Raw genomic sequence first — 21,542 nt, 5'->3', positions numbered from 1 at the left:
GGAGTCAAGCAAAAATGGACAGAGCCTTCCAGGGACTTCCCTAGCGTGATGGATGGGGCTGAGTTCCTTTATCCATCCCATAAACAGTGTACTCCCAGGGTTGCCTACTGGGCCACACATGAAGAAGCCACTGTTCCTGCTCCCTCAAAAGTACAGTCGAAGTCACTCAGTTTATTGGAAGCCATGGGAAGTCTGAGAGAAAAGTTCCAAGTGTCTGACATCCCTGGGCTAGCAGGCTGGCTTCAGGCATCAGTCCCCCATTGGCAGCCACAGGGCCTTGGTTCGTGCTGCTCGCAGACTCAGCTCGGGTCCAGCCCCCTCGACCTCCACATCCCAGGCCCTGGGGGAGCCCCCGTTTACCCATATAGATTTAAGGTTTCCTGCAGAGGCCCATTCCACAAACTGGGAACCCTGCAGGAGGAAGACATGCGATTAGCACTGGCGGCAGTTTAGTTGCTAAACAGCCGCTTCCTTAGCAACAAGGACCCAAAGACGACAAGGCCGGACACCTGGATCCTGGCCTCCCTCCAGAGGCAGAGGAAGTAGAGCCAGGGAATCCCCATCTTCCCCAGTGCTCATGTTCAAGGCTCTTGCCAACTGGGGTTTCCCATGCAACAACAGGTGCTTTAGGAGGGGGGACCTGTGGCCTCAGGACGCTGCAATGATGCAGTCCTTAGCAACAGCTCTTCTAAAAACATGAAGTCTTTGGGCAACGGAGGCTTTAGGCCCTTGTTGTTAAGGGCATCCTCCTCCTTAGTGACTGGGTTTTTACCAGGGCAAGGCCTCAGTAGCTGTTGCCAAGGCATGTCTTCCTTTGAGCAACAGGGGTCCTCAGGAGCTGAGGCCATGCACCCAGCAGAGAAGTCTGTTGGTGAAAGTTAAGACCCTGAAGTACCTGGGCAGAGCCGAAGTACCACAGGGCCTGGACGTCCTGATGTAAGGCCAGGCAGCGGGTCAGGTGGTCCCGATCTCCTGTCACTACGTTCACCAGGCCAGCAGGGAACAGGGTAGCCATATCCTAGGATGTGAGAGCGTGGGACAACCCGGGCTGAGCAGCAGGGGGAGCAAGGTGAAGAGTGGGTATTTGGGAGTGGCTGTAGGGGCGCCTATGGGAACAGGGCCTGGGTAACAGACTTAGATCTGGGAGTAGCAGGCAGGAGGGGAGGCAGGTGATTTTACCTGACAGATCTCCAGGGCCAGCAGAGGACAGGCCCTACTGGGTACTAAGACCACAGCGTTGCCGTGGGCCAGGGCAGGGGCCAGCAGCGACACGAAGGCCAGCAGGGGCCACTCATCTGGGCATACCACAGCCAGAACTCCCAGCGGCTCTCGAAGTCGGAGCACAGGGCCTTTCAACCCCGTTACCTACAGGACAGGTGACAAATTAAGCACAAGTTCCCAGAGCCTTCTGCACCCCTGCCCCAGGCTCCACACCTGACATGTTCACACCTCCAGAGGGACTCTAATCAAGAGTGATGGAACAAAACTCTGGGGCCCAGCGGGCTGCTCATTGGCTTTGTGGATCTGTATGAGTTACTTAACCTCTCTGGGTGTCTGTGTCTTGCCTTGAATCTATCATGCTCCTGCCTCCGTCTACGGAGTAGTTGGGATTTTGGGCCTGTGCCATCTGTGTGTTTTGTGGTACTGTAGAGGACTCTAGGCGTGCCAGGAGGCAAGCGTTTTACCGCTGAGCCACACTCCGACACTTCTTTGTGCCTGGCTCGTTTTTGTTTTGTTTTGTGCCTCCCTGTGTAGAGCAGGCTGGCTCATGCTCAGAGATCTGCCAGGCTCTGCTGGGGTTAGGGGTGTGTGCCACCACAGCTTGGCCTGATTTATTTATGTTTACTTACGTTTGTTTCTTTTCCCCCAAGACAGGGTTTCTCTGTGGAGCCCTGGCTGTCCTGGACTCACTTTGTAGACCAGGCTGGCCTCGAACTCACAGCAATCCACCTGCCTCTGCCTTCTAAGTACTGGGATTAGAGGTGTGTGCCCCACTGCCCAGCTTATTTTAATTGTGTGTGTATGTGTGTGTGTGAGGCACAGTTATGTGCACTTGTGAGTGCTAGAAGGGAGTTAAGATTGCCCTGGAGCTAGAGTTACAGGAGGTTGTAAGGCTCCTCAGCTGGGTGCTGAATCAAACCCACCTTCTGCAAGGACAGCTCTTTACTGCTGCTCCATGTCTTTGTGGGTTTTTTGACAATGGATTTCACTATACATCCCGGCTGACCTTGGACTTTTGATCTTTCTGCCTCTTTTTTACAAATGCTGAGGTTATAGGCCTGCGCCAGCATGCCCACTGTGTGTTTACAAAGCCTTTTGGATACGGTCAAACCTACGTTAGATGGATTTTACAGTATTCACTCATGAGCATCCTGCTTTCCTGTGAGCATTGTATCCTCTTCCCCCACCCCAACCTAAGCCCTCTGGGTTCTCAGATAAGCAGTGGTCTGTCTCACCTCTTATCAAAAGTGAGCTGCGTCTTCTAGACTTTCTGGAGCTAAGCCTGGGCTTATGCCTGGTTCCCTGGGCTCTGGCTCTTGGCCGCCTGTCCTGGCCACCTGTTTAGAGCTGTCTCACCTGTAGTGTCTGGCCTTGGTCCTGGACCCGGGTGCCCCATATCTGGAGCCGCTTCACACTCAGCTCTACTTCGGTTTTGGCATCCACAGGTGCTGCTCCATGCCGCTCTAGTTGTGAGGTCAGGATTGGCTTCCTCCGCTCCAGTGCAGCTGCCAGGGCCCACAGCAGGCTTGCTCGGGCACCTGGAGACTGGGTCCCCCAGCTGTGGGCAAACTGCAAATTAGGGCTACAACCTGGCCCCAGCTATTCCCAGATAGGCACCCATATGCATAACCTCAACCTGGGGCTCCAGTCCCAAGTTCACTCCTGTCCCAGCCACCCACACCTTTGGGCTTTCATTGACCTTACCCAGGGGCAGCCTGATGGGCAGCCTCTACGGCACCTCTGATATCCTTGGCTCCACCCTCGGCTACATAGCTGCAGACTTTGCCCGAAGAATCTTGGATGGGCCTGGAGCTCTGGGTCCCAGGAGTCTGGAAACGGCCCCCGACAAATAGACCATAGGGAGGTGCTGGGCTGTATGGAGTGAGGTGTGAGAAGGCTCTGGGCCCACTTAGGCCTTATTCGCCACTACACTGGTTGGACCATCTCAGTTCCCATGAACCTTCTGGATTCAAGCTTCTAATCCCATGAGCTTCTTGGAAGATTCAAACACCTGCTCCCATAAGCCTCTGGAGGATTCAGAATTCCTATCTCATGAGCTTCTGGGGTCATCCAAAATTCTTACTGTAATGAATGCTCAACTCAACTTCTATTCCTTTGAGCATCTGGGTACCGTCTTAATTCTTGCTTCCGGGAAAACTCAAACCATTAAATAGAACTGAGATTCTCTTTATACTTGGGGTTAGAGCTACGAGACCCTAAAATCCAGAAAGCTACACTAAGAACTGGAGACCCCAAGACTGGCTCTAAGCGGCACCCTTCAAACCCTCTCACCTTCGCCCTTAGACACCAGGCCTGCAACAGCTCACCTAGGCCCCGTTTCTGGTCCTGACGGCAGGCTGGAGGGCACAGCAAGGCCAAATGTGTCGTAGCTGAGACTCTCACAAAGGAAAGGTTCCCAGAAAGGTGTCCCCAAAGGCCGCAGATACTCATACAGGCCCTGGGAGAGGTACGTGGTCACAAGGAGGGCAGATGGACTCAGAGTAACTGGGGGTCGGGGGGTCCAGGTGTAGATGGGCACTCACATCCAGGCCGCCGTGCCAGGAAGACCCACTCTCCTTGCAGCCACCTGTGGGCACCGCAGGGTCTCGGAGGCCATGGGCATTGATCCACACGGTGCCTACTCGGAGCCTATGAAGCAGGTAAAGACACCAGGGGTAGGGGAAAGACTGGGAGCTGGGTCAAGGGAGGAACTGGGTCAAGGGAGGAGGGAGACACCTGAGTGGGAGACAGGGTATGGGCAGGGGGAGGGGGCGCCAACTGACCCGTAGCCCAGCTCCAACGCCTGCCCTAGCCTCTCACTCCACACACTGGCGCTGCCTCCCCGGGGTGTGGCATTAGCCAGGGTTAATGCCTCCTTGGCTGTGCGGAAAGAGTAGGCCACCACCACAGGCCATGGTACCTAGAAGGGGTGTCAGGTATCAGCCCCTGTCAATATTTCCCCCACCTGAGGAGCCGTTAGTTACTAGTGTTCACGGCCCCAGGTCCCAGGGTCACTCAGAAACATCCTAAGGTACAGTGCAATTGCCCATGAGTGACTGAGGACAGAAGGGCAGGATGTCTACCATCTCAGGAGCCTCACCTCAGCCTGGGCACATGGGGCTGCTGGAGGCAGGCCAGAAACCAAGGCTGGAGAGAAGAATGGGCCATTGGAGGGCACATCACCAGCCTGGAATACCTGGGGAGAAGCAGAAACAGAGATGTCTGTCCTCCCTAGTAGACCCATCTATCTCAGCTCTCCTCCCTAAGCCTCCAGGCTTCAGCTCTCCTCCCTCAATCGAGGTATCTAGGCCCCAGCCCTCCTCCTTCAGACCCAGGGGTCCAGGCCCCAACCTCCTTCCTCAACCTGGGCACCCAGACCCTAGCCTTCGTCCCTTAGTAAAGTCCAGACGCCAACTTCTCCTCTGAACTCTGAGGCGCGTGGGCCTTAGTCCTTCTCTTAGACCCAGGGGTCTAGGGCATGCCCCTCCTTACGCTGACACAGCAGGTCTAAGGCTCCACTGTGTGGACGGGGCTCACCTGTCCACCCTGGCTTTGGGCCTCATCTACAAAGCTCTGGGCCAGGTCTCGGGCAGCAACTCCTCGAGTCCCCATGTCCACAGCGCCATCCAGTCCTTGCCCACTCCGTAGCTGTGCCATCCTGGCCTGAAGTCGCCTCATAGCTTCATCCCACACAGATTCCTGGATGAAGAGCCTGAGCCCACCCTGTTGGAAAAAGGCATCACAAGTGAGCAAAGTCAGGGGCAATGTAGGGAGACTAGGCTGCCACAGAGGGGTGGACCTCAGAGATGAAGGAGCAGGCAAGAGGTGCAGTGCAGAAAATTGGTGCCTTGCCCAGAATGGTGGCACATGCCTGTATCCCAGGAGGATCTGAAGTTCAAGGGTAGCCTAGTCTACATAGTGAGTTGGAAGCCAGCTTGGGCTATACAAGACCCTATCTCAAATGATGAAAAGGTCCAAAGAGCAGAAAGTAAAAACAAGTTTAGAGTGAACAGCCCAGGCATTTGGAGAGATGGCGGGCCCCTGGACTTGGGGACACCAGCACACAGGCCTCACCAGGCTGCGGTCTGACCAGACGGCATCTACAACACCCTCCACAGCTGAGTCCACATCTGCTGAGTCCATGAGCAGCAACAGCGACTCTGTGCCCAGGGCCAGGCCCAGCTTGGGCCCCCTGCCTGCTAGAGTCCGTCGCAGAGCGCGTCCTTCCTGAGGGAGCCCATGGACTTCAGTTGTGGGAGGAGCCTCTTGGCCCTTAGCCATGTCCATCCCACTCCCAGCCCTGAAGATACCTCCACGGCTCCACAGAAGGCCACCTTCTGGACTCCCGGTTGGGAAGCTAGAACAGGCCCCAGCGAGGCAGGACCACATACCACACTGAGGATCCCTGGGAAAGAGCCGAGCTCCCCTGCCAGCTGAGCCAGGAGGAGAGGTGTTGGGAAGGCTGGGGGCACGAGGGCCACCACAGTGCAGCCTGGGGAAGGGGAACAACTAAGGAGCCTGAAGTCCAGACCCCTGCCCTCCTCTTACATTCCCGGGGTCCAGGTGCCAGCCTCCTCCTTCGGATCCCAACCACTCTGAGAAAAGGAGGGGGATGACATAGCCCTCACCTACCCATGGCCAGGGCCGGGCAGACCCTCCACATCATGTCCGAGAGAGAGAAAGATGTTGGCAGGATGAGGCCAACGACCCCTGCATAAACAAACAAACAAATCCATACTAAGGGAATGGACAGGCTGGTTTACTGGGTCAAGAGGGCTGTTAGGGGCACACAGGTTCTCACCCATGGGCTCCCAGCCCGCCAGTGCCTTCTCCTGGGCATGTGCCTGGACTGCATTGTACTGGAGCAGTTGCTGGGCCAGTGGGACATCGCCATCTCGAACTTCTCGAACAGCCCGCCCAGTGACCAGGGACTCCAGGGTAAACAGCAGTCGCTGGTGCTTCTGGATAACCTTGGCCAGCCTTTGGAGAATACAAGGAGTTCCTTGCCTAGAGCAACCTGGACTACAATCCCCACAAGTCTCCGGGGTCAGATCTATAATTTATCATGGACAGTAGGTACCAAAGCTATACAGGAAATGTAGTCTAGGAGAGTCTCAAAACTCTTGGGGTGCTATAGAATGGTCCTGGTCACCAATTACCAGCCAGTTCCAAAGATAGCTGGGAACTTGAATCTTAGCCTCTATCTAATTGCATTAGAGGAAATGGGATCTTTACAGCTGTCCTATACTGCGATGAGAAGCAGGGAGCTGATTCTAATGAAGTGCTGAGAAATAAAGCCCTCATGATACTCTGATGCTACTAGTTCCAGTGAACTGTGAGAAACAATGCCTCTTCTGGACACTGAAGGCCCACACACATTTGGGAAACATGAGCCATTAATTCACAAGGATCTGGGGAAATGGAATCACTGTTTCCAGTCTCCTGGGAATCCTGAGGGACAAGGCCTTCCTCTTCCTCTGTAGGCCTTGCCTGAGCCTCCTCACCGGGTTAGGTGCTGGGCCCGAGCAGTTCCGGGGACTTGGCTCCAGGTCTTGAATGCTGCCCTTGCAGCCTCCACAGCTGCAGCAATGTCCTCAGCCTCTGCCTGTAGACAGCTGGCCAGGTTTTCTCCTGCAGGGACAAGTGGGGCCCAGCCAGGGGAAGCCCACATTAGAACCATCCAGGGCAGTGAGAACAGCCACCAGCTCCCCTGTGGGTCTCAGAGCCTTCCTTCTTTGGTCCTGGTCACTGCTCTGACAAAGTCCCACAGGGAGCCACCTTCCTTTTCCTTTCTCATTGTATTTTTAAGCTTTTGTTTTATTTATTTGGATCTAGTTATGAGTGTTTTGCCTACATGTATTTCTGTACCCACATGCACACAGTGCTCACTGGGGTCAGAGGATGCCAGACCCCTTGGAACTGGAATCTGGTGACTGAGTCATCACGTAGAGCTGGGGACTGAACCCAGACTTTCAAAAGAAGCAGCCAGTGTTCTTAATCAATGAGCTAACTCTCAAGTCCCTCTCTTATTGTACCTTTAAAATTTATTTTATTATTACTTTTTCAAGATAAGCTTTTTCTGTGTATTCTTAGCTGCCTCTGCCCCCTGAGTGCTGGGATTAAAAGCATGTGACACCACCACCCAGCCTTTAACATTTATTTTTTTTTAAATTTCATGTATGTTGGTGTTTTGCTTGCATGTATGTCTGTGTGAGGTGTCAGATCCCCTGGAACTGGAGTGATACAGTCATGAGCTGCTATGTGGTGCTGGAAATTGAACCTGGGTCCTTTGGAAGAGCAGTCAGTTTTCCTAACCACTGAGCCTCTAGCCCCCTTTAATTTTTAATTATGTGTGTGCCTATGTGTGGGTATAAACACATTAGTGCAGGTACCCCTGGAGATCAGAAGAGGGCATAGGATCCCCTGGAGCTGGAGTTACAGGTGATTGTGTGCAGCCTGAGCCTGACATGGGTGCTGGGGACTGAGCAAACCTAGGTTTTCTGAAAGAACACTGAGCTGTCTCTTCAGCAACCTTGCATCTTCTTCCTTTTCAGTGCCTCACTGTGAAGCTGGCCTGAACTCACTCTGGAGTTCAGGCTGGCTTCAAACTCGTGTTCCTCCTGCTTCAGCCTCTGGACTGCTGGGATTAGAGGTATGAGCCTCTACACTCAGCTTGAGGAAGGGAATTTAGTAGCAAGGGTCTTCAAAGAGCCTTTTTTAAATGTGCAAATTATAGGAACTATAATTACTGAGACTGTCATCGGGAGAAATGAGAGCCCTCATCTCCACCACCCCCATCAGTGACTGCTCCTGCACTCAGGGCCTTAAGCAGAGGTAGCTGTAGCCGGGGTATGGCATGGCTCAACAATAAGAGGTCTTTGTCCCTCCCAAATGACTGGACTCATCAAAAACCTGTGCTGGGATCTTGACAAGGCGCTCGATTCCTGTGCTCTGGCTTCATCCACATCCCATTGACATAGTGGCCCAAGAGGCGGTTGTGGCTGTCCAGCCAGGCCTGGAGGAAGAAAGGAGTTTGAAGGGCCTATGAAGCAGCTGGGACAACTCAGCCCTAGCCAGGTTCTCCTTAGGGAGACACTTGCACCCTTTTGCCCTCAGGTGATTATTTTCCTCCTGTCTGCTTCTTGTTTTTGTTTTGTGCTGGGATTGAACTCAGGATCCTATACTCTTAACTCCAACCCATTATTATTTTTTAATGTGGTTAAAACATTATCTGAAGCTCACACACTAGCCAGTACTGATGCTTTAGCACACACACACGCCCCGCCTATATAGAGCTCCAGTTCTCAGGGTAGCCTGGGCTACTTGGCAAGGTCTTGGGATCTTTCTTTTCTATTTCTTTCTCTTTTTAAGACAGCATCTCAGGGTTGGGGGTTTAGCTCAGTGGCAGAGCGCTTGCCTTGCAAATGGAAGGCGGGGTGGAGGGGTGGGGAGGTGGGACCGTGTCTCATGTAATAGCCCAGGCTGGTCTAAACTCACTGAGTGTCATAAGCTCCAGATCCTCCTGCATCCTCTACTGTGTACACTACTATGCCTGGCTTAAATGTGAAACATTTAAAAATTTAAAACATTAATGATACTTTCGTCCATAGAGAAATGATCTTAAGTTAACTTTGTTTCCTTGTAAGCATAATTTGGCAGTGGTGTTTTTTTTGATGGGGGTGGGGCTCGGGGCTCCACTGCTCAACTTTATTCCCACCTGTCTCTGTTGCCAGGCAACACTGACCTCACACTGCTCCGGGACACCTGGTGTCCAGTCAGCATCCTCCAGGCAACAGCACCCGTGCTTTTCTGTGCCCTGTGGGGCTGCTAAGCCAGCAACTGCACCCACCTATATAACCCCATTCCTTTCCATCCCAGCCATCACCCATGGGAGGACAGGGAGGGCTCCAGGCCCAGTGCAGGCTGCCAGGCTGTGAAGTCTGCTTGGTACATACTTGCTGCACAGGCTCTGTCTAGGCTGGAGTTCTTGGAGGCTCTGGTCAGATAGCCTGGCTCTGAGTCCTAGCTCTGCTGCTTAGCGACCATGTAATTGTGTGTACACATTGTACGTGAAGGCCAAAGTGTGATATTGGCTATCCTCCTCAGTTGCTCTCTACCTTATTTTTTTATTTTTGGGTCCTTTGTAGACCAGGCTAGCCTCGAACTCAGATATCCTCTTGCCTCTGCCTCTGGAATGCCACCACTGCCAGGCTTAGCCAGGGGCTTAGAAGACTGCCTCTGGTAAACCACCCCAAGCCTGGTGACAAGGGAAGGGATCGCATATTACGACATACTTTCGATCTTTTCGTGACTGACCTTCATTTCACCTCTCTTTCCAGCTGCTTTGTCTTCCTTACATCTACTTCACACTTTCTGACGTTCTCCCCTTATTTTGACAACTGGCCCTGTCATTGTTTACTTTAAAAAAAAAAAGATTTATTTTTTTATGTTTATGAGTGCTCTATCTGCATGTCCACCACGTCAGAAGAAGGCATCAGAATCCAGTATAAATGGTTATGAGCCACAATGTGGTTGCTAGAAATTGAACTCAGAATAGTGCTTGTAACCACTGAGCCATCTCTTTAGGCCACTTTAAAAAAAATTTTTTTTAAAAACAAAATGAGCTCAGTGTGGTAGCACATGTCTATAATTCCAACACTTGGGATGGTGAAGCAGGAGGATCACCACGAGTTAAAGGCCACCTTGGCTACATAGGGAGACCATCTCTCAAAAATGAAAAACAAACAACAACAACAATAAAAAATGGCAGGCTGGGGAATCATCTTAGTCAGTGATGTGCTTGCCTTGCACATTGGACCTAAGTTCAATCCTCAGGACCCATGGGAAAAAGTGGACCATGGCACACACATTTGAAGCCCCAGTGTTAGGAAGGTGGAGGAGGATCCTTGGGGCTCAAAGGACAGCCAGCCTAACCTATGTGGGGAGCTCCAGCCTGGGGAGAGACCAATTCAAAAGAAAGAAGATTGGAGCAGAGGAGCTAGCTCCACGGCTAAGAGCAGGCACTGCTCTTTGCTCTTTATAGTGGCATGTTTGCTTTTGAGAACCCGTACCAGGCAGCTACAACCACCGCAACTCCAGCTCCCATGCTCTAAAACCTTCCTCTGGCCTCCTTAAAAAAATCACCCACAGGCATGTGCACATGTATGCATACATACATACACACACACACACACACACACACACACACCATAAATAACAAAAAGTAAATCTTGGCCAGCCAGGTGTGGTGATGCACACCTTTAGTCCAGGCACTTGGGAGGCAGTGGCAGCTGAATTGCTTGTAAGTTCAAGGCTGGTCAGGAAGGACTACATAAAGTAACCCTGTCCCCAAAAAGCAAAAACAAGATCTTAAAAACCCTTCCAAATAAATAGATAAAGATATTTTATCTGTTTGTTTGTTTATTTGTTTATCGAGACAGGGTTTCTTTGTATAGCCTTGGCTGTTCTGGACTTGCTTTGTGGAGCAGGCTGGCCTTGAACTCACAGAGATCTACCTGCCTCGGCCTCCCAGAGTGTTGGGATTACAGGAGTGTGCCACCACGCCTGGCAATAACAATCTTTTAAAAATAAAATTGTCACCCAAAAGTTCCAACTGCAGTGCCCACAAGGATGGGGCCATTTTGGAAGTGGGGCCATACGAACACGAACGGGGCACTAACGACTGACGGTCAGTGCTGGGAGAACGAATAACAGAGTGCTGGTTGTGTAACAAAACCCTCATTTGTTAGAATTAAAGACTCAAATATTTATGGGAAAGTAGCACAACAGCTCGCACTTATTTAAACTACTCTTGAAAAGAAGAAAAGCACAGGACAACATTGGATTGAGTGTTACTTGTTGAAGCTGACTGATAGGACATGAACGTTCCTAATATCAATCACTGTGTAAAAGATGGAAAACTTCCCTCCTAAAGGAAAAACAAACTCCCCCAAGGATATCCATAGACTCCAGGCAGGCCACAGGAGTGGAGAAGAGCACCTGCTGGACACTGAGAACTTAAAATGTCCCAAAGTAGCCAAGACAATTGGTTCCAGATGAGTTTTGTCAGGGATTTGGAGCCAAAGGGTTGCCAAACTTTGGAATTTTATTTTCAAGAGAAATTAGAATCCAGGATGTTTAGAAGGAATTGTACAATAATTGATAATTCCAAAACAGAGCTCAAGCCAAAGAAAACATGTTTTCTGTTTGAGCTGCCCACAGACTGTAAACCTCTGTTGGAGTAATGGGGGCAACTGACAGGGAGCAGCAGAAAACAAGGCACAGTGACAGGCCCAGCTCTTTCAATTTTTGAGACTGTTTCGCTAGCTAATTTTGGATAACCTATCTTTCCAAATGCTGGGATTACTAGTGTGTGCCAGTATCCAAATTCCTTTAATTTGTGTGGACTATGGACAAATTAGTCCCCTCATCAACAGTCACTAAAATAACAAGAATAATCCCCTCTGCTGTCCTGAGGATTAAGTAAAACCGTGCTTAGCAGAGCTGGCACAACCCCTCCATCCCAGCCTTCAACATATAATTGCTATTTCAGGACACTCCCACTCTTACCAGGTCCCATCTGTAGAGTCTCTGAATTGACCCAAATCCTCTCACCTGCATCTGTATTTCTAGGTACTCCTACAGTCCAGTTCCTTTTTAACTGGCATCTCCCTGGCTGGTGTCTCTACTGTAATTGTTTGTCCAGAAGTATCAAGTCTAAGTAACACAAGACTCCATCTCATTCATAACCTCCATGTCAACTGAGCTCAGTGTCTATCCTAGCCTGTAAACCCAGCACTTGCAAAGAGGCAGGTGGATCTGTGAGTTTGAAAGTCAGCCAGCCTGGCCTACAAAGCCAGTCCAGGACAGACAAGGTTACATAGAGAAACCGTCTCAAAAACCTAAAAATAAACAAAAACCCTTGTCTTCCTCACATCCAAGGCTGACCTCTTGAAACCAGCCTTGGAGGGAGGTAAGCTGTATACTCGAATAAAAAGCTTGCTTTAATTATTTTGGCCATGATGATTGGGGTCTTTCTCCTCGAATCTTTGGGATTAACATTGTTAACTTCCAAAGCTGGAACCCTTCTGCTAGTGTGCGGACTCCTCTTAGGGACTAAAGTCTTCCACCTGGCCATCTCTCTAAGCTCCTTAATATCTGCCTGAATGCTGGAAGAAAGAGCATCGTGATTAGCCCTTGAGTTTGAGAGAAAATCCCAGGAACCCTACTAAATTCCACTGGGACTCCAAGAGGGTTTTGGAGCCCAAGGTCATGAGGCTCTTAAGGAATAAAACAAATATAAACCAAATACGAAACTCTCCCAAAGTAACCAATTAAACTTGACGGGGGGGGGGGGGGGAGAGGAGAGGAAGGGGGAGCAAAAGAGAAGAGGGGTAGGGGGAGAAGAGAGGAAAGGGGAAGGAAGGGGAAAAGAGAAGAGAGGGAGGGAGGGGACAGGGGGACAGGAAGACGATCGGAAGGTCCGGAAGGATCCTGAGAACTCGTAGGACACTCAGAGGGGCGGGGGAGTCACGAGAGCACCGTAGGCACATTCAGACAGGGGCAGGCAGTCACAGGAAGTTCTGAGAGAACTCGGGGTTCTGAGCGTCCCCGTGGGCCTTCAATGGGCCAGAGGCCACAAGGAGCCACGGTCCGGCGCGGTGAGGCCTCACGAGGACCACCGGGCGAGGACGAGCGCCCAGCGCCCAGGCTCCATCCCGCAGCGGGAAGCCGCGCGAGCCGAGGGGGCGGGGCTGCCGAGCGCGCCGCAGCGCCTGACGGGAGCCCGCGCGCCCAGGCGGCCCGTCGGGCAGGAGAGAGGGGTAGACGGCCGCCGCCAGGCCAGCCTTACCCGTGCGCATGCGTGGCTCTCCGGCACCGGTCCGTACTCCAGCGTCGTGAAAATCTCCCGGGCACAGGGCCCTACCCGCGCGGCCGCCATCGCTCGCCGCGCACCTTCCGCGGAGGCCTGCCGGACGCTCTACCCCGGGGACTTGGAGGTCCGAAGGGCGGTGCCGCCCACACCAAGGGGCGGGACCAGCATGAGAGGCCCAGGCTGCAGGCTGCGGGGCGTGACCCGCCGCGTTAGAGCCCTTTGGGCGGACTCTGGGAAATGTAGTTTCAGGAGGACAGCAATTGGGGCAGGGGTTGTTTCGCGCACTAGCAGAAGGGCTTCGGCTATTGTTTTGACCGTTTAGAAAAAGTTACCTGGTTTTGGTTTTGGTTTGCTCTTTGAGACAGGTCTCACTCTGTACCTCTAGCTGGCCTGGAGCTCACTGTGTGACTCGGCTGGCTTTAACTCACCTAGAGCCACCTACCTCTGCCTCCCGAGTGCCATTAAAGGCGTGCGCCACCACACCCGGCTGAAAATTTTTCTCTCTTTCTCTTGTTTGGGTGTTTCTCCTCAGCTTTGTCTGCACCACGTGTGCGCAGTGCCTAGCGAGGCCGGAGGAGGGCTGGGAAGGCACTGCGCTGGAGTTAGAGCAGCTGGGAGCCACCGCGGGAAGTTAGGCGCGGAACCCCAGCCCTTTCCAAAACCAACACGTGTTCCTAACTGCTGAGCCATCTCTCCACGCCTGACACGTTCTTTAAAACCAGCCTAGATTTACTTGATGGGCATGGTTATTTTGCCGGCATGGTTGTCTGAGGCCAGAAGAGGGCTTTGGATCCCCTAGAACTGGAGTTACAGGAATAGTGCATGTTGGGAGTCAAACTCTGGCCTTTTGGAAGAGCAGTCGGCACTCAACCGTTGAGCTACCTCTACAGCCCCGGACCCCGCGGAATTTCTTTTTAAACAAGATCCTTTTTGTTCCTTTTTTGATCGTTTTGTTCCAAAGGGGCTGTTGATAGCATTGTGATTAAGGGTGTGTGTGTTGGGTGGGATGATACTAAAGTTTTCAAAGCGACACGGAACGCCAGCTATACTTAGGGAAGGGCGGAAATACTTGTATTGATTCAAGGCACTGTCTTACTTCTTGGGCCTCCTCAGCCCTTATTTCTGATTGGTTAGTTAAGGGGACGGGTTGATTGGTCCTTGAGGCCGTCGGAGGTGTGGCTACTTCAGTTCCTTGGTGATACAGAGGCCGGAAGTGTGGCTTTCATTCACGTAGCGGCCAAACAGGACCGATCTAGAGACCCAACAGACTTGAGGACAGAGTCTTCATCATAATGGAACCGTAGACCATTCCCAGGACAGACTTTAGGATTCTGGGTAGAGGACTGCGAGTTAAGACTGGCTGGGCTGCGGTGGCACATGCCTTTAATCCCAGCACTAGGCAGGCGTAGGCAGGCGGGTATCTCTGAGTTCGAAGACAGCCTGATCTAAAACGCGAGTTCCAGCACAGCCTGGGCTACACAGAGAAACCCTCTCTCGAAAAACAAAACAAAAAAGAACCGACTGTGGCCATGCAGTAGGCTGGCTTCGTTTAATCGGGAAAAGTTCTCCACGTTTTGGACGCTTAGGACTTTTTCCTAGGGCCATGGCGGATTCGAAACTTCTGGCACCAGAGCTAAGCGACACAGAGTCGATGGGTGACGAGACAGCTCGGTTTCAGGAGCTGCTGCTGCAGGTGCGGGCTGACTGGATTTGTGGAAACATGGGTATTTAAGGGTTTATTAATTGGCACTCAGAGATGTAGCTTCAGTTTCCAGAATGTGCTACAGCAACAAGGAGGCCTTTGGGAATTTTAGTGTTTGGCTTAAAGTTTACCAGGTTTTAAGAGAAATGGAGTTGGGTGGTCTTGGGAGTCCTCATAAAAAAGAAAAGGGGCCTCGGCTGTGTAATATCACATCTGAACCCCAGCTGTCACGTATGTTTTCCTGTAGATGTTTGAGAAGCAGATTCATCCTGGAGCATTGCTTTCTTTTCCCCCTACAGGCTTCCAAAGAGCTCCAGCAAGCCCAGACAGCCAGGCCAGAATCTACACAGATCCAGCCCCAGCCTGGTGAGAAATAGACAGATAGAAACATCTGTCTCTGTCTGTCTACCGTCTATCTATCCAAAGAGAGGGGTAGAATATCCCAGAGAGGATGTGAGACCCTGAGAGAGGGTGAGTGGAACCTGGAGGCAGGGGACATGAGGATGAAGGAGACAGACTGGGTAGGAAGGCCTAGAAGTAGTTACGTGAATGGACAGGCAGCTCACCTACAAATACTGGGCTGCAGAAAGCAGAGTGGGGTGAAGAGAGAGAGTGAAGGAGCTGGGCATGGTGGTGCACTCCTGTATTCCCAGCACTCGGGAGGCAGAGGCGGGCAGATCTCTGTGAGTTCGAGGCCAGCCTGGTCTACAAAGTGGTCCAGGACGGCCAAGGCTACACAGAGAAAACCAGTCTGGAGCCATCTCCCCCTGCCCCTCCCCCCCAAAAAAAAGAGTGAGTCAGGTGCCTGAGAGAAGCAGAGGGGAACAGAAAAGGGGAAGGCAGAAGCCCAACAGGACAGAGCCAAAGAGGGAAAGAAGGCTCCAGCAAGATGGCTTAGAGGGTAAAGGTGCCTCCAAGCCTGGTGAGCTGAGAGAGCAGACTCCTGAATGTTGTCCTCTGACTGTAACACACTGTAGCTATGAGTGCCTGTAATCCCAGGAGGCAGGGGTGTCCCAAATCTGGGGCCAGCCTGGGTGTAGGGTGAGAGGCCTTGTCTCAAAAGGGGAGAGGGTGGGTGAGAACGAGGCTGCTCAGGGACAATGGCCAAAATAAATGCACTTGTTCAGGTTTCTGCATAAAGACCAACTCGTCGGAAGGGAAGGTCTTCATCAACATCTGCCACTCTCCCTCTATCCCTCCCCCGGTGGACATGACTGAGGACGAACTGCTTCAGATGCTGGAGGAGGACCAAGCTGGCTTCCGAATCCCCATGAGCCTGGGAGAGCCACATGCTGAGCTGGATGCAAGTCAGTACCCTCCGAAGACACCAAGCCTGTTCCCCCAAGATCATTTTTCCCTCAGGAGCTTCCAGTCAGTGCTGGGAGCCAGAGGGGCCCAGATGCAGTTCCAGTCTGAGTGACTCAGGACTGCAGGGACTGCCCTGGGTCTTCACTGAGGTTGGAGAAGGCTTCAGAGAAGGCTGTCTGGAAGAACCAGCCTGATAAGATATAATGGGTTAGTCAGGCAAAGACAGAGAAGAGGGTTGAGGCGGAGAGGCAAGTGAGCTGGGCATGGTAGCTCACTCTTGAAATCTTAGCTCTTAGGATGCTGAGGCAGGAGAATTGCTGACAGCTAGAGGCCAGCCTAGGCTACATTCAGATTTGATAAGAGCCTGTGTCTGGAAGATACAGATGGACTAACAATCAGGAGAGCCTGGAAGTGTGGACAGTGGGGTCTCTAGACTAGAAATGAGCATTTCCTCGAGGTGGGTGGGGTAGAGTGAGGTGATTCTCAGAGCTGCTGGGGAGGGTCTGCGGCCCGGAAGCCTGGAAGGACCTGGTCAGAGCTGGTTGCAAAGTGCACACCGCCTCTCATTTCCTGTGTCTTGAGTCTCTAGTTCTGGGTGAGTTTTCCTTATGGTTGTTTATGTTGTGCGGGCCTCATTCCCTCTTTCTTTCCACAGAAGGCCAGGGCTGCACCGCCTATGACGTTGCCGTCAATAGCAACTTCTACCTGAGAATGCAGGTGGGGTGTGTGGTATGGAGGAGGCCTGGGCAGTGTGCTTCCCTAAGCCTCCCCCTGTCGCCACACCTCTTCCTCTCACCTTAGAACAGCGATTTCTTGCGGGAGCTGGTGGTCACCATTGCCAGGGAGGGCCTTGAGGACAAGTATGGCTTACAGCTGAATCCAGGTGAGGACTGGGAGGGGAATGGGGGTGGTGTGGGTGCACATTTGGGGGAGGTGAGTTCAGTGTCAGGGATTTCCTTGACCAGCTTTCAGGAGGGGTGAGGCCTCTCACTGAGGGTGGGGTCAAGAAGGTGAGAGGTCAGGAGTTGCTGGGCGAGTGTGTGTGTGTGTGTGTTTTGGGGGGGTTCTTGGTGCATTCCCTAGGAAGGGTGGGGCTGAGGTGGGCAGGGCCTCCTAGAGTCAAGCTTGCAGTGGTCAGAGCGGGGGTGTCCAGGAAAGTGGCTCAGCCTCTGGGGCCTGGGACACAGTGCCTGAGGGAACCCCACCTCGGTGATCTTTGACTACTCTGCCCCTCAGAATGGCGCATGTTGAAGTACCGGCCTTTCCTGGGCTCCATCTCACAGCAGAACATCCGTTCCCAGCAGCGCCCTCGGATCCAGGAGCTGGGAACCCTGGATGCTAATGACTCAGTGCAAAGCCGGCATGGGTGAGCCTTCATGCCTATCTGGGCTGATGGCTGTCCTGGGTCGTCTCTAGGGACTCTGAGATGGGGCTGAGACACAGAGCTGGGTGGAGGAAGAAAGGGATAGCAAGCCAAGAAGAGGGTCACCCTCAGCTGCCCTTTTTCCCATACAGCCTAGAACGGCCTCACCTGAACCTTTGGTTGGAAGCCCCTGACCTCCTCTTGGCTGAAATTGACCTCCCTAAGCTGGTGAGTAAGGGAAGAGGGCTAGAGTCAGGACACCCTGGGGTGAGGCAGGAGGTCCAGGGCCAAAGCCCTGGATCTGAAGGAGGACAGGGGCCTGGGTTGCATCTCCCAGATCTGCATAAATTGCCTCTCCTGGCCCAGAAAACCAACAGGTGCAGCCACTGCTATCCTGAATTTGAGTTCCTTGAGACTTAACAATTACTGTCCTTTGATTTTTTTTTCTTCTTCATTGTTTTGGTGCTGGGGATTGGAGCCACAGCCAGGCATGCTAGGACCTTTGTGGACATAGCTTCACAATGCTAGGGGATGTGAGTTGACTGTACTCCATTGCCAGGATGGAGCTCAAGGGCTGACACTGGAGATAGGAGAGAGTCGCCTGCTGATGGGAGGCCCCCAACAACTGTATCACCTCGACGCCTCTATTCCCCTGCGGATCAACGCTGACGCAAGCAGGGCTGCTTTCCACCGCAGGAGAAAGGTACCAGGAAGGGCTTCAAGAAATGCTGGGATAGGGGGACCCGGAGCCCTGGGGCTGAGGGAGGCGGCTTGCACCTGAAGTCCTGAGGGGGGAGAGCTAGGGTCTGGAGCTCTGGGTCCTGAATCCTCGCCCTCTTTCCTTTCTCAGCAACTGATGGTGTCTATGCCCCTCCTGTCAGTGTCTTCTTGACTGGAGTGCTCTATAGTTCCAGATGTGGAGATGTTGGTGTCTTCTCTAAGAGTGAAATAAAACAGGTCTCCAGTTCTTTCCATACCACACATCTTCAGATTCCAACATATGGAGGGAAGAGGGACATCAGCTCTGACTCAGCGTCCCCAAAGTCTGTGTCTCTTTCTCGAGGCCCTGGCCTCCTGAGCCGTCTCCCCTGCGCCCAGAGCTGACCCTACTCCTTTTCTACCCCACCTCATTGTCCCAAGGAGAACATCCAGGCATCTCTGTTTGGCTCCGGCCCCTTCCTGCGAGACAGGACTCTCCCCTCACTGGTGTCCGGCAGTTCCACAGAAGAGTCCCACCATACCACTGACTCTTGCTTCTTCTAGCTCGAGTGCCCTCATCTCCAGAATGTCATGTGGGGAGTTGGTCGTCGCCAGCCAGCACTATGCAGTGGGTGCTCTTTGAAACTGGCATTTATAGGAAGCCACGCTCAGGCAGTGTCTCTAGGGGCTCCTGCCCATATTCCAGCTTCATATCACAGGCACACCAAAGTCGAGGTCCCCAACCCCCAGGCTTCACTTCCTCCTGACCCAGCATGAGCAGTGCCCCCTTTCGGGACACTCTCACTCATTTCCCAACATTCTCTCCCTTTTTCTGGTGCTGAGGCTATAACCCAGGGTCTCTAATGCTAAGCATATGCTGGGTAGCTAGTGGTGGCACCTTTACTTAAAGAGGCAGAGACAGGTACATCTCTGTGATTACAGCCAGCCTGATCTACAAAGCGAGTTCCAGGGCAGCCAAGGCTACACAGAGAAACCCTGTCTTGAAAAAACAAAACAAATAAGCAATGCCAGGCATATATTTGTTGTGCCTTTGAGCTACACCACAGGGCACCCATCTTTTATGTTTGTTTGAGAAAAGGTCTCGTGTAGCCCAGGCTGGTTTGAAACTTATCATGAAGCTGAGGATTTTGATTTATTATCCTCCTGCCGCCCCTAAAGTGATAAGATTTCAAGTTTGCACCATTACAGTGGATTATGGAGCTGGGGACCAAACCCAGAACCTCATGAGAGAAAGGCAAGCACCCTTCAGCTGAGGTACTTTTCCAGCCTCCATCCAGCTCTGTAACAGATAATACATAGATAATTTGTCGGGTGCTTTTGTACTTGTTAAAACCTGACTTTTTTTTTTAAGATTTATTTTACATTTATGAGTGTCTTGTCTGTTTGCATGTATGTGCAACATTTGTGTGGTTGGTTCCTGTGGAGGTCCGAAGGTGTTGAGTCCCAGAACTGGAGTTAAAGGTGGTTGTGAACCACCATGTGGGTGCTGGGACCCGAACCAGGATCCTCTGAGAGCAACACGTATTCTTAACCACTGATGCCAAAAGCTGGCTCTTGAGAAAGGACAACCTTGTCTCAGACTGGTTTCAAATGTGCTCTGAGTCTCCCTGTCCTGGGTCAGGCTGGCCTCCCGGCCCTGAGAAGGGAAGAAGGAGAACACAAGCCATTAAAGATACTAAGTATTTCACCTGGGCAGTCCAGACGGTTCCATGGGCAAGGCCATCATCTGCTGCTACCCCCATGACAGGAGATCCATTCCAGGAACCCACAATGGTAGAGAACTGATTCCCAAAAGTTGCCTCTGTCCTCCACAGGTGCAGTGTGGCATGGCTGCTTGAGAGAGAGAGAGAGAGAGAGAGAGTAGTTCATCTGCATGTACACTGGTAGCTGCTGGGTTCCAAAGGGGCTGAGAGGTCCTCTGGTTGTGAGCCATCATAGGAGTGATGGGAACAGAACCCTGGGCCTCTGTAAGAGCAGCGAGTGCTCTTAACTACTGAGCCATCTCTCCATCCCCAAATATATATGTAATTTCATTTTTATTTTTTTTTCTTTTCTTCTCTAGACAGGGTTTTTCTGTAGCCTTGCTGCTCTGGAATTCACTCTGTAGCTGAAGGCTAGTCTCAGACTCAGAGATCCATGTGTTTCTCTGCTTCCCTAGTGCTGGAATTAAAAGCATACACTGCCACTCCCTGCATATATATATATATATATATATATATATATATATATTAAATTAAAAACAAAAGCCTGGTGTGGTTGCTCATGCTCTTAATCCGGACATTTTATTTCTGTGGGTTTAAGGCCAGCTGGCCTACATAGTGAATTCTAGTACAGCTGGACCCAGCTCAAAAACAAAAACCTCAAAATGAATCCATAACTCAAAATTGAAAACATGGCCATACAACCGCTGAGAAAAGCTGGTAATGTCAGGAGGATATTTATCCCGTAAGCAGACATGGTGGTAATGTCTGCACTAACATTCTCAGGACGACCTGAGCTCTTTACAACAGCGAAGTCTCTCCTCAGAATCCAAGCAAGCAAAGCGGCGAGCCTTGTCCACGTGAGGGCGCAAGGAAGCCTCATGGTCCAAGAGTTCTTAGGCAGGACCGACTTCGCTAGACCTGGCAAATAGAAACGTGGGGTGGGTAGCACCGTGCTGACTCAAGCGCAGGGGCCACTGGGGCTTGTAGTCCACAGTGATGCCCTGCCTGGGCTACCGAAGGACCAGTTTTCAGGTCCTGAAAAAGCTTGAAGGCTGGGAGCGTTCCTCTCTTCTCCGTCGCCATGGTGATGGCGCGGGCGACGGCCCGGGATTTGGCAGCGGCGGGGCCCGCTTCCCACCCCCTCCTCCTCACCATCTGCTCCTCCCTCACACCTGGCCGCGAGCCGCGGACGCCTCCTCCGCACGCGGCCCGCGGCTCCGTCCGCAGCCGCCAGGCGGCGCGTCTGTGCGGCTCCGCCGCTGCCCTCCTCCCCGGGGCCTGTCAATCCGGCACAGCGGACACCCTCTGCGCCCGGCCGCCGCTCCAGCGGCTTCTCTCGCCCCTCCTGGGCCGCATCATAAAAATTTAATCTCAAATGCATTTGCAGCCTGACACGAGGAGAGGGACGGTGGGGAAACCAGCACCCTGGGGGTGCACGGGGAGAAGCGTTGGCCTGGCGTGCTTCAGGGCCACCCGAGAGTTGGGGTTCTCCCACCCCTAACGGATGGGAATGGAATCTACGGGTAGGGAGAGCACTTATTGGGCCGGGCCAGATCGTGGAGCCCAAGTGGAAGTCGCCGCTGGGACAGGCTCGGAGGGAGGAGACAGACCCAAGGGGAGGAGCCTGGCCCCAGAAGGCAGAACTTACAC

At 52.5% G+C, this 21,542-nt stretch overlaps 2 protein-coding genes across 3 annotated transcripts; one reads left to right on the top strand and one right to left on the bottom strand.

The window, feature by feature from the left end:
- Positions 1-151: 151 nt before the first annotated feature.
- Aldh16a1 (aldehyde dehydrogenase 16 family member A1) lies at positions 152-13,210 on the bottom strand. Its single transcript, XM_021633934.2, has 17 exons — positions 13,073-13,210; positions 8,134-8,236; positions 6,726-6,852; positions 6,023-6,201; positions 5,854-5,931; positions 5,532-5,713; positions 5,296-5,448; positions 4,759-4,944; positions 4,322-4,417; positions 4,005-4,141; positions 3,765-3,870; positions 3,549-3,679; positions 2,926-3,093; positions 2,578-2,779; positions 1,180-1,365; positions 896-1,018; positions 152-411 (listed from the first exon to the last, which is right to left on the bottom strand). The coding sequence occupies exons 1-17, from the start codon at positions 13,160-13,162 to the stop codon at positions 250-252; spliced, it is 2,409 nt and encodes an 802-aa protein (XP_021489609.1). The 5' UTR covers positions 13,163-13,210; the 3' UTR covers positions 152-249.
- On the top strand, positions 13,082-18,445 carry Pih1d1 (PIH1 domain containing 1). Of its 2 annotated transcripts, XM_021633935.2 has the most exons (10): positions 13,082-13,220; positions 14,696-14,789; positions 15,098-15,164; positions 15,926-16,105; positions 16,762-16,823; positions 16,908-16,989; positions 17,343-17,472; positions 17,622-17,697; positions 18,029-18,172; positions 18,320-18,445. In XM_021633935.2, the coding sequence occupies exons 2-10, from the start codon at positions 14,700-14,702 to the stop codon at positions 18,359-18,361; spliced, it is 873 nt and encodes a 290-aa protein (XP_021489610.1). In that variant the 5' UTR covers positions 13,082-13,220; positions 14,696-14,699; the 3' UTR covers positions 18,362-18,445. The 2 variants fall into 2 exon arrangements, with proteins under 2 accessions (XP_021489610.1, XP_021489611.1); XM_021633936.2 differs by lacking the exon at positions 13,082-13,220 and having other exon boundaries at positions 13,334-14,789.
- Positions 18,446-21,542: the final 3,097 nt, after the last annotated feature.

The sequence above is a fragment of the Meriones unguiculatus genome, chromosome 1, assembly GCF_030254825.1.
Source record: "Meriones unguiculatus strain TT.TT164.6M chromosome 1, Bangor_MerUng_6.1, whole genome shotgun sequence".
NCBI classification, from domain to species: domain Eukaryota; kingdom Metazoa; phylum Chordata; class Mammalia; order Rodentia; family Muridae; genus Meriones; species Meriones unguiculatus.
The sequence above is the reverse complement of the archived record's forward strand: the minus strand, read 5'-3'. Positions and strand labels throughout refer to the sequence as shown.